This window comes from Pterocles gutturalis, unplaced genomic scaffold (genome assembly GCF_000699245.1).
Source record: "Pterocles gutturalis isolate BGI_N339 unplaced genomic scaffold, ASM69924v1 scaffold1989, whole genome shotgun sequence".
Lineage (NCBI taxonomy): Eukaryota > Metazoa > Chordata > Aves > Pterocliformes > Pteroclidae > Pterocles > Pterocles gutturalis.
Window position 1 is genome coordinate 15,924 of NW_010127826.1, and position 11,598 is coordinate 27,521.

The 11,598-nt window shown below is 53.2% G+C and overlaps 1 protein-coding gene across 1 annotated transcript; it reads left to right on the forward strand.

The window, feature by feature from the left end:
• The first annotated feature begins 4,569 nt into the window (after positions 1–4,569).
• ITGB1BP2 (integrin beta 1 binding protein (melusin) 2) lies at positions 4,570–11,336 on the forward strand. Its single transcript, XM_010079387.1, is given in 12 exon segments — positions 4,570–4,730; positions 4,929–4,978; positions 5,077–5,133; positions 5,707–5,855; positions 5,996–6,108; positions 6,364–6,422; positions 7,370–7,440; positions 7,665–7,767; positions 9,082–9,201; positions 9,599–9,661; positions 11,101–11,239; positions 11,242–11,336. Coding segments are annotated over 12 exon segments (1,083 nt in total). The 5' UTR covers positions 4,570–4,666.
• Positions 11,337–11,598: the final 262 nt, after the last annotated feature.

The following is an 11,598-nucleotide window of genomic DNA, read 5'->3' on the forward strand; positions in this document are numbered from 1 at the left end:
TTCAGCAGTACTCTGCTGCTGCCTCAATCCTATTCAAGTGTGAGATACAGATGGGTCTGGTTACTACTTTTCCCTGGGAGTGACAGGGTGTGTAAAATAATGGGACGGAGGGATTTAGCGTGGGTCAAAGTCCTTCTAACAAGACCAGTATGAGGTGAAAATTGAAGATCCAGTGACAGCAAAAGATCACTAAAACTATGCTCTGGTGTGAATGCTAGAGGTAACTATTCTCAATTGCATTAGAGGCTGAAAGCCTGTGACTGAGGTTGTAGTAAGAAAACTGTAAAGCAAACCATTACTAAGGTTTTCAGAGGCATGCAGCAGGAGGAAATGGCACCACAGGCTGCTTGCAGTGCAGAAGCATTTAAGGCTGGGCACAGGAGCGAGCAAGAAAGCAAGGCTATGTCACTCCAAATGCTGGAGTCTGCTGGAGCACTTTGGGTTTTGCTGTCAGTGCTTGCACTGCTTGGATAAGGTAGCAAGTGCAGCTCCAGAGGCTGGACTCCGGACAAGGATGGTTGTGATGTGCTGAGGTTCAGCCAGTGTGCAGAAGGCAATGCCTTCCTCTGTGTGCTTTTCCAGATCACTGGCTATTATGCAGTTGCAGAGTGAGGAAGTATTTTGGCTGTCATTAAGAGACACCCTTGCCTTTGGCTGTCATATCTGATCAGCTTGTTTAAAATGCACTTACGCAGTATCAGCTCATACCAGACCAAGGACTGATGAGCAGTCTGGTTCTTATCACTTTGCTCTCGGCTTTAAACCCCCATCATTTGTGGGCTTCAGAAGTTATAACTCGTCCTTTATGCAGCTTTCCCTTAAACAATAGTGACTGCAATTACAAGAATCACAGATAAATCTGAAAAATCCAACCGGTACTTTGGTAATTTTGTCACATCAAAGCAGTTGACAAACGTTTCCTTTTCTTCCTGGCATAATGCATCTCATTAGAAGCTGTCATTTATCATCGAAAGCTACAAGTGGTGGAATATGCTGACCTACTCCAGTGAGCTGCCTTTGAGAGCTGGAAGAAGAAGGATGCAGTTTCCTGTGGCCTTGCTGAAAGGAGCTATCATTCTGTTTTCTGTCTAGGTCAGGGCTCAGGTCGCTGCTTGTCTACCTGGTGAGTCACCAGAGTGCCAGAGGTAGCCAAAAGGAGAGGAAGAAAGCAGGAGGTTCAGCCAGGCACGAAACACTGCCTTTGGGACACTTCCTCACTACATCCTGGCCACTCTGCTCTACCTGAGCTCATAGTGACCATGCTTTAAGGCAACAAGACCCTCAAAAGGAAAACCTGTAAAACCACATGCTCCCTGCCAGTTCAAGTTATTTTGGGCAGCAGGTTTTTATTATGGATGCCAGCTAACAACAAGAAGACTGAGTCTTAAGAGTACACTGAACTATCTTCTTTTCGGACTGGTTCCTGTTGAGGACTGAGCTGTACTTTTTGATGAGGAATATTGCATGCATTTTCAGAGTGAGCACCAGAGTAAATGGGCTCCTTTAGCAGCTCAGCTCCGAGGGGACAAAATTATCTCTGGGAGCAAGACTGCCTGAACTACAGGGAGAAAATCCCCATCAGCTGGGCAGCTGATTCCTGTTTGAAGGTGAGACCAGAGTGTTGGGGCAATAGCCCTGTAATAAACCAAGCTGTGGAAGGGCAGTGTTCTTGAATGGAGAGATGAAAATTGCCCACATCCCCATTTCTGATGGTTTTCTGGTCTTTTTTCAAATCTGTTCTCTGAGCTGTTGAGTACAATCAGTGCAGACCTCTTGGACAGCAGCCAGGATGTAACCCTGAAGCAGTGCTGTCAGAAGAAGAGCGGCCAGGCAGAACTTCTGCTGTAGAATTGCTCAGCACATGTTCTGATGAGGAAGATTTTATTTCCCAAATAAGTAAACTATTAATCCTGCCTACTAGCTTTGTGTAGCATACATATCAGTAATATGTATGTCAGGAATTTTTCTTCTCCTAACCAGCCTTTTATGCTTTAGAAATACACTCCCTTCCTGCTCCTGCGTTCTTTACAGAGCATCCCAAATGACACATGGGTCAGGGGTGAGCTGGGTTTCTCTCCCCAGAGACATCCAGCACGTTCTTCCCAGGACGTTGGGTGGCTGTTTAACACTGACCCTGGTGTTCAAGGGCAAACACATTAGGCTGGGTTTGAGAATCATTTAGTCCTTTTTTTCTACCTCCTATTTGTTCTGTTTTATAACAAATCAAGTGCACATAAAAAAAAAATCAGGCCTTATTTATAATTCTCAGCTGGCCCATTCCTTGTTTCAAAGGTGTTGGTCGTGACTGTCTCTGCTTGGCTGGCTCGCACAGGGACTTCTGCTTTACTTGGAGCTCTGCCCCGGAGGAGGCCCCGACTCAGCGACGCAGCTCTGTGGCCCAAATGCAACTGCCAGAAGCCATAGCTTCAAACTAGATACTGTGTGATGGATGTGCAGTCCAGCACACTCTTTGCCATCCCCTGAACCTTATTTCCACTTTTTCCTCATTTTGAAAGGACCAGCTCTAGCAGGGCCTTGAGTCAGCTGGTGGCCAACTGAGCGGTTGCCCTAGAGCTCATCTCTCTTTCATGGTGGATGTTTCGTGTCTGTTTCCCAGGCTGAGTCCCCTCACCTTGCAGAGCCTCTTCTTGGGCTGGGAGCTGTGGACACCCCGATTTACTGTATGTCACTGTGCTATTTGCCCAGTAGGTTCTGTCTTTTGAGCCACCTTGTTCTCTGGAGACGTTTGCAGCAGTGCAGCAGAGGAGTGAGGGCAGAGCAGTGCTGCTGCGTGCTCTCGGCTGCCCGCTGCTGCTCCTCAGGTGCTGAGGGGCCTCTGCCCAGCTGGGCCCCTCCCCTCTCCAGATACCTGCTGGTCCCTCTGCGACAAGTCTCGTGTGTGGATCACCCACAGCATCCTCTTGGCATTTCCTCTGAGGCATGCAAGGTAACCGGATCTCCAGATTCTCACTGGCACAGGGAGGGTGACAGCTGCAGCCTTGCTGACAGCTTGGGGAAAGGACAAGGACATCTGAAATTCTATAGCTCTGCTCAGCCCCTGGGACTGAAAATTGCCCTGTCACAGGGCTATGCCTGGCTTCCTGGGTCCCAAGTGATTCCTCGCGCTCTGGAAGCCAGCAGTGTTCTTTTACCCACCTTTGGGACCGTTGGGTCATTTATTGTGTCTTGAGACACTGCAGTCCCTTGAGGGAGGTATCAGCTTGAAGCCACGTGGCTCGGGCTGGTGTGATGGCCCGTGCCCTCATGTTTACCTCCTAGCTTTTTGGGTTGGATGTGCCTTTATACACAGGCTACCCAGGTATAAGGTGGGATGGTGATATGTGTCCTCCCCTCCGGTGGGGCTATCTTTCTTGCTGACAAGATGACAAGGAAAAGCCTGACATTGCTTCTGGCTGGGGTGTCTCAAGGTGGGGAAGGCAGAACTGAGCTGGAGGTGGAGCAGCAGGGCAGCGTGAAATGAGTTTGGAGTAATCTCCCTGATGAGCTCCAGAATTTCAGCAAGGGTTCATCCTAACTCTGAATTTTGGAGATCGCCTTGGGGTGGCAGCAGATCTATCAGAGTGTTGTAGGGGGATTAACGAGGTTAAACAAACATCATGGGACAAGGATGGGGTTAAATCAGCCATAGTGGACCCTGTGGGTTCCCCTCCCGAGCAGGGTCCCTAGGCAGCAGCTGCCTGCAGGACCTGCCCTTCATGCTGTCTGATAGTGCCAAGGGCTTGTGTCAAACCTGGTTCCTGAGCAGAAGCGGTTCTCCAGGTCCTGTGTGCTCCGACAGGTCAGTGCAGCACCCAGGAAACAGCTGTCTGCAAACAGGAGTAAGAAAAATAAAATAATATTTGTTTTAGATGCTTGTAGGAACTAAGTAAAATTTTTGATCTCTAGAGAGTTTCCTGTTTGTAGAGGAAAACCCTTCAGTCCCAGAATAGGAGCAGGGAGTCTGAGCAAACCCTTCCTGGCTATGGAGAGCTCACGTAACATTTTGTGCTCTTCTTCTGTGATGACAATGATCTTCCAGGGGACAGATTTCATCCCTGGGTTGCACAAGACCCTTCATTGAAGGATTTCTCGACCACCTACACTGCACTCTGTCTAGCAGATGGTCCTGCCTTTTCAGGCTGAGGGAGATGTGCACAGGTTTTGGCCTGGGACTCCGGGAAGTCTCTTCCATTCTTTTTCAGCAGACTTCCAGGTGCCTCTATAAATGCTAAAGAAACTGAGAGCAGTTAGTCAAGAGGAGTCGCAGGTTGCCCTGAGCAGAGCGTGAGCACTGCGGTGGTGCTGATGCCTCCACGCTGGACACTGGTGGGACGGCAAGCACTGGAAGGTCCTCTGCTCACCCCAGCTGCAGGAAGGGGACAACCCATTCCCTCTGCCGGCTGCAGGGGAGGGGCAGGACAGAAATGAAATGCCTCTTGAGATAACATGGGCGCCAGGTCCCATCAGCTGCTGAGCTGCTATGTCCATCTTTAGCCCGCTCTCCAGTTACCGGCCGCCTCCTCCCTCTGCCTCCAAAGATAGGCAAAGCTACCTCCCGGTGCCTGGGCTGGAAACTGCGGGGAAGCAGACGGGGGATCACAGGCACGGATGAGATTGATGGGATTTTTGTGGAAGGAGTGAGGGAAACTGCAAGTACCCCTGAGCTATGGCATTGCTGTGCTACAACAAGGGCTGTGGGCAGAGGTTTGATCCTGAGCACAACGCCGAGGGTAAGTGGGTTTGTCTCCTTGCACTGGGGAGAGCGGGAACGCGTGACACTTTCCTGGCCTGTGGCCTCAGCCACCATGCTGCAGCCTGAGCTGAGCCCTGCACAGGGAGCCCATGTGGCAGGAGCTGGCTCAGGAGCTGCCATGTGTCACAGGTGGCAGGATTGCTCCTCCTGAAAAGTTCTGATTTTCCCTTTTCAGATTCCTGCCTGTATCACCCAGGCGTCCCCATCTTCCACGATGCCCTGAAGGTGAGTGGGGCAGGAGCCGGGGCTGCAGCTGCAGGGAGGGACCTTGTGCCCGGTGGGATTGCCCACATCTCACCAGTTTGTCATCTCCTGGTGCCTAGGGCTGGTCTTGTTGCAAGAAACGCACAACAGACTTCTCTGAGTTCCTCTCCATAAAGGTGAGTGAGGTGCCAGCCCAAATGTACCCACTGCTCCTCCATCCTCTCCTCCTTGCCCCTGTCCCATCCTGCCCCGACCCCACCATGTGCCAAGGCTGTCCCCTTCCCGCTGACAGCTGGGGATTTCCCGTGTGCTTCAAAGGAGCCTGCAAGCAGGGGTGCTGCTGCTCCCAAAGTGCAGCTCCCGGAGAAGGGTGCCAGAAGAGGCTGGGATCCCCCACCAGGATCCTGCGGGATGAACACCAATGCCCCAAGCACCAGCACAGCTGGGAATGTCTGAGCAGTCCTAGGCAGGGCAAGGAGGCAGCAGGCCTGGGGACATGGGGGAGACTCTTGCTGCCCTTCAGCTGCCAGGATGGGGTGCAGCAGAGCTGAGACCTGTCTGCCATGACCCCAGTGAGGCTGCCATGCCATCTTGTCCCTGGGAATCCCTGCGGACGCAGCCCCTGCCCTAGTGAAGGGCCAGAGCCGGCAGGACACAGAGCCACCAGAGCACAGAAACTTGCAGGGTCTGGGAGCAGCTGTCAGGTTAGGGAGGACAAAGTGGACATCAGGCTTGCCTCTGCTGCTCAGGGATGCACAAAAGGGTTTCACAGCAAGGAGAAGCCTCCTGAGACTTTCAGCCAAGAGGAGACCTCAGACAAGCCAAAGGCCAAACCAGTGGAGGAAGTTACCATCCAAGGACCAAAATCAGCTGAGAAGATGCAGCGGGAAAGACCAAGGTGAGGAGGACTCAGCTAACAGTGTCACCACTTCTTCTGCATGTGTCCTGCCCTGCTGCTTCCTCAGGAGAGGCAAAGACACTTAAATTGCAAAAAAAAAAAAAAAAACCCACTGGGCCTTTCCTGCTGCTGTTTCCCAGCTCTGATGAGCCAAGACAACTGCTACCAATTAAAGTATCCAGGTCTCTGGAGCAGGCACTGCAGAAACTGAACCTGTCCTCCAAGGATGAGGCACCTGAGAGCAGTTGCACAGGTAGTGACAAGCTGATAGACAGCAGCAGGGTTGCATGTGGCAAGTTCAGCATGGGGTTTTGCATGGCAGGTTCAGCACAGAACGGTTTGTGCTGGGTGCTCAGCCAACTGCAAAGCCCCCGAGCTGTGTCTCGGAGGCACTGTGCTCAGGGGCCGTGGGTATAAAGCTGGGAGGCTGGCAGTGGTGCTGCACAGAGGGTTTGGGGGCAGATGTGGGCAGCACGTGCCCCAGGGTGAAGCTGTGTTGCTCTCACAGGGGAGACGGCTTCCCCGGTGAAACCTGGCACCACCTGCAAGAACGCAGCCTGCAAGGCGGTGAGTACCTGGCAGGGCCTTATCTTTGCATGGTCTGCGCTGCGTGGCCAGGAGCACAGCAGCCTGGGCATGGGGGCTCTTCTCCCAGCTGCCACCAGGTGTAGCACAGGGTGCCGGGAGGGTGGGAGGTGGCAGTGCCCATCTGCTCCACATGCTTCTGCTCATCCTGACCCTGGAGCAGCTGCTTCTGTCTCCTCCCAGCCACGTTCCTGCAAGAGGCTTCCAGATTCCTAGGTTAGGTGGTACTATCGCATCTCATTGCTGCTAATTTCTTGCAGTATAGCACATGTTCAGGACATGGGCATATAGTTAACATGCATGTGGAATGATTCCCACCTGCATTTAAGTAATGCAGCATAGCCCGCTTTCTCTCTTGCCCCAAGGCTGCCTTGTGTAAAACTGTCTGCCTGCCTCAAGGCATGTGCCAGAGGGACCAAGCTGTGGGAGGGCTGGCATGCTCGGAAAGCAGCAGAGAGGGGAGTGAGCAGGGAGCAAAAAGTGGGAGATGGATGAGGACGTGAAACGGACATGCTCTGGGAAGGAGGGGAAGGGACGGGACGGAAGAACGACCCCTTGCACCTCAAAGCAAGTTTTTGTGGTGTCCAAGCTTGCCCACTGTTGCAGTGCTGCCCAGCAGCGGACCGAGATGAGGCAGTGTTTGGGAGACGGCATACACAAGGGCTGCTGCCACAGTCGCAGGGATGACACTGGGGTCCCGGGTGAGGCCAGGGTGGCTGCACTGCTGGCAGGGAGTAGGGACCAGTGCTGGGCTGCCAGGTGGGCATAGTCCCAGAGTTAGTCCTCACAGATGCTGGACCCAGCAAAAGGGTGATGTTGGGCATCGCGCTGTGCCCTGTGCAGGAATGGGCACCAATGGGTGGTTGACTGGCTGCACTGTGCTGTGTCAGAGGCAAAGCCAAAACTTTCCTCTGCTTCTTGCTTCACAGATCTACCAGGGCCTGGAGAGCAACGCTGAGGTTTGCACTTTCCATCCTGGCGTTCCTGTCTTCCATGAAGGGTAAGAAACAACCCTTTCCTGGGGAGCAAACTGACCCTGCTGAAGGCTGAAAGTGCTGTATCGCAAGGCTGTGTGGCCTGCATGGGGACACCCCCCTCGAGCAACAGGGGGGCAGAGGGAGCTGCTGGTTCTGAGCCCCTCTCCCCCACCACCCCGAAGCCTGCTGTGTTCTCCTCTCCTGCTCCTGTGAGTGCTCCCAGCTCAGGTCACCCTGCTCTCCCCAGGATGAAGTACTGGAGCTGCTGCGGCGTCAAAACGACGGACTTCAGTGCCTTCCTGGAGCAGCCAGGCTGCAGCAGCGGGTGGCACTGCTGGACGGGGAAGGGGGTAAGGGGGCTCTTGGAAGGGGTGACTCGTGAGCAAAGAGCTGTTACTGGCACCCAAAGAGTGCGCTTTCCCTTGCTCTGCATTCTCATGGGTTTCTGCATTTAATTATCTTAATTTTCATAATTGCTGACAGATGACTGCACAGGGTTTGAATTACTAACCTTTATCCATCTGCTGTTTAAAATGCTGCTCCTGCATTCATAAAATGTGTCAGCTCAATGGACAGATGTGCAATAGGAAGCTGAACAAGGCAGGCGCTGGCCCCGGGCACAGTGTAACCAGCACTGCAGGCTGCCGCACAGGGACAGGCAGCTGAGCATGGGAAAAGCCCTGCAAAAAAACCCCAAAAGTTTTGATAGGTGACTACAGATGACTGAATTTGAATTTGAAGCTTTCCTTCTGCAACTGCTTCCCAGGAGGCACCTCATCTACATAGTGACATAGTGTTGCGGCAGGGCAATGGGGAGAAGAAAAGATTCCAATTCCCAGTCCTGTGTGTAAGTTTCCCCAGGAAAGCTCTTGTCTGGAAACAGGATTGAGCTGGGTAAGTTGCACCAAAGCAGCCCAGGGTATCCCTGGAAGTGTATTATGTTCCTGAGTCAGCACCGCTCTGAGCAGTCCTTGACCCTTTCAGCCCAGTCTGTTCTTTGTCCTGGAGCAGAAAACATGTAGTGGATGTAAAGGAGGTTGCAGTGAATGAACTGTGATGTTGTGATGCAGATGCTTTGTGCTAATTGTCACCCAAGTTTAGGGCTGGGATCCCTCCTGGGACGTTTCTTGGGGGTCTGTCCCCTGGTGATGCTCAGAAATGCCTGGTGGGGCCAAAGCTGCATGTGGCATGGACGAGGTGGGGGTTCTGTGGGAGAAAGGTGAAACATGGCCAGGTGGGGCTCATCTGTCTCCCAAATTTAGCATGGTAGCATGATCCACGTCCAGCAACAGCCCTTGCACTGCCCTCCAGACCGACTTTCCTGACTGTGCATGGCGCCTATGAGCTTAAGCTCAGCAGAGTGACTCCGGAAGAAGAAGGGGATGTACTGTTCTGGAGCAACCCCAAGCACAGCACAGATGCCCCATGTTGCACGGGACAGCCTGGCAGGGGCTGCCCACCTTCACATGAACTACTTCCCTTCAAAAACCTGCACGAAAGGCAGGGGTTGGTCTTGCTTAGCTGATGCTGTCCTCAGCCAGCACTCTGTGAAGGAGAAGTGTGAAGGAGATGTGCAAAGGAGCATCCTCTAACACAGACATCCTCTCTGTTTGGGCTGTGCTTGGGCTAGATGCCGTGCCATGATGGATTCCTCTCCCTGGCAGGACAAGAAGGCAGTGTCATGCCGGCAGGACTGGCACCAAACTGGCAGCCAGGTGGTGGTGACAGTCTATGCTAAGAACCCCCTGCCAGACCTCAGCAGTGTGAAAGCAAACCGCACTGTGGTGAGTGGAGCCGGCAGAGCTGGCCTGGGGATGCATGCTTTCCTGGCACCTGATTTGGATGAGCCAGCTGGGGTTGGCACTGCTAACCTGCCATCTCTGAGCTGAGAGCCCGGTAGCTTCGATGCTGCAGAAGCATCTGCCCAGCCACTCTGGCTCTGGCTTTCAGACTCAGTGGGTGGCTTTGCTGGCCTTGAACCTCTTAGCTGGTGGCAGAGGTGAACCTGGCATGCTCTGAAGGGGGTGAAATGCTCCCAGGTACTGAGGGGATTGCCAGAGTGTTACACCAGAGCCAGGACGTGGGCTGCATTACTGTCCTGGAAGGCAGCTGTACTGTCCAGGGGAAGAGCTCTGGCAGTGCTTTGATAACCACTCAGATAATTTTCTGTTGATCTTTCAGCTTGAGGTTCATGTCATCTTTGAAGGGAATAAGATTTTCCAGGCAGAACTGGATCTCTGGGGGGTAAGATCCTGTTTACTTTGATTTCTGTATTCCAGTAGTTTGTGTGGGGCTGGGGTGCAATGCTGCGAGGCAGCCTGTGCTCTGGGAGAAGCATTTGCAGCCCCAAACACAGGCTCCCAGCAAATAAAACTACTCTCTGTGTAGTCAAGATTCTCAAACTTGAAAAAAGTGTCAAATGGTTGTTGCTGCAATTTCTGCATAGTCCTGCACAGGGAATGGAGCATGAGGCAGACTTTGACTGCGTTATCAAATAGAAATGCTGTGGTGCCCAGGATGCCGTCTATTCCCTTCTCAAACTTTTGAAAAAAGCATCAAATGGTTGTTGCTGCAATTTCTGCATAGTCCTGCACAGGGAATGGAGCATGAGGCAGACTTTGACTGCGTTATCAAATAGAAATGCTGTGGTGCCCAGGATGCCGTCTATTCCCCGTCTGTGGAACAAACAGCCATTTCATAGTCCCTCCCTCAGTGTGATTCATTGCCAGCTCTCAAAAGTCTTGAGGAGAACACAGGTCCACCACGGCTGTCCCACCAGAGAGGACCCATTTATCTCCAGAGCTCCAGTTTTCTATAGCAGCAAAGGCTAATGTGGAAATGAGGCTTTTCTCTTTGATCCATGGTGGTAGGATCCCCTGGGAGCCACGCCAGGGCTGTGCCTGGGCTCGGTGCCCATCAGACTGCTCTGTACTACTTGAGACACCCTGGCTACTCTTTTAAACACTGCCACAGCGCTGGCTTGCTCTTGTGGGGATCATCTGGGACTGAGGTCACCCAGGTACCTGCATTCATAGCTGTCTCTGCTAGGAAATGCCTTGGGGGTTGTGAGGAGGCTGTTTTGGGGGCTGCCGGTGGCTGCACCAGTCGGTCCTGAAGCAGATCTGGACATCACTGACAGCTCTGTAGGTGTTCTGGATTTGGTCCTAGATTGCCCTAAAGGGTCTTTGGCCCAGCAGGACCCTGTCTCCCCCTGCAATCCTGCCGAGCTTGTGGGCAGGCTGCAGCGTGAAGGGAGAGACTCACCCTCTGATTTCTCAGCTCCTTGCTGGCTGGGGAGGAGCAGTGAGACTCAGGAATTTGCACGTGCATTTCTTGTCTGTATCTCCGGTGTGTGCAGCCTGCACTGACGGGCAGCTGAGCGTGCTTCTGGGTGTGGGTATGCCTTTGTCTCAGCGCAGCTCAGTGCTGTGGGGAGCGGGCTGTGCTGCAGCTGTGCGTGTGGCTGCAGCCAGCTGAGCTCTGTAACAGCACTGGGGTGCTGCTTAGATGTAACACCGTGAGGCTCAGGTGGAGGCCAGGTTTCATCCTGCTCTGTCTTCTGGCACACAAGGAGACATCTCTCCTCTCTTCTCCTCTGTCAGGGCTCTGCCAGTAAGGGGAAGGATGAGCATGTGCTGCCTGACATCCTGTGCCCAGCTCACTGCACCTTTCCCTCTCTCTAGGTCATCGAAATAGAGAAGAGCTTTGTGAGCATGGTTCCTACCAAGGTGGAGATCACTCTCTGCAAAGCCAGCCCTGGCTCCTGGGCCAGGCTGGAGCTCCCCAGAAGCAGGTCACACTCCTGTGGTGAGCAGAAGGAAGCTAGCCCCGGGCAGTGCAGGAGGAGGACTCGGATGACTCCTTGAGCTGGTCAGAGGAGGAAGACGAGGAGCTGGAGATGGGAACACCGAGCAACTGACAGCCAAGTGCTTCAGCAGCTGAGCAGTGCTGGCTCCTGAGCTGCCAGAGACCTTGGCACCAGCTCCAGAGGAGCAGACCCAGCCCAGAGGTACGTGCAGGCTGCAGCATGCCCTCTCCCCTGGTCAGAAGGGGCAAATAATAAAAACCTGGAGCAAAGGTCATACTCTGAAATTCCTGATAGGCGCTTAATAAATGTCAATGGGTTGAACCCTGCCATCTGTTTCTCCCTTGTCTGTGCCCCCTTGTCTGCATCTCCAGCA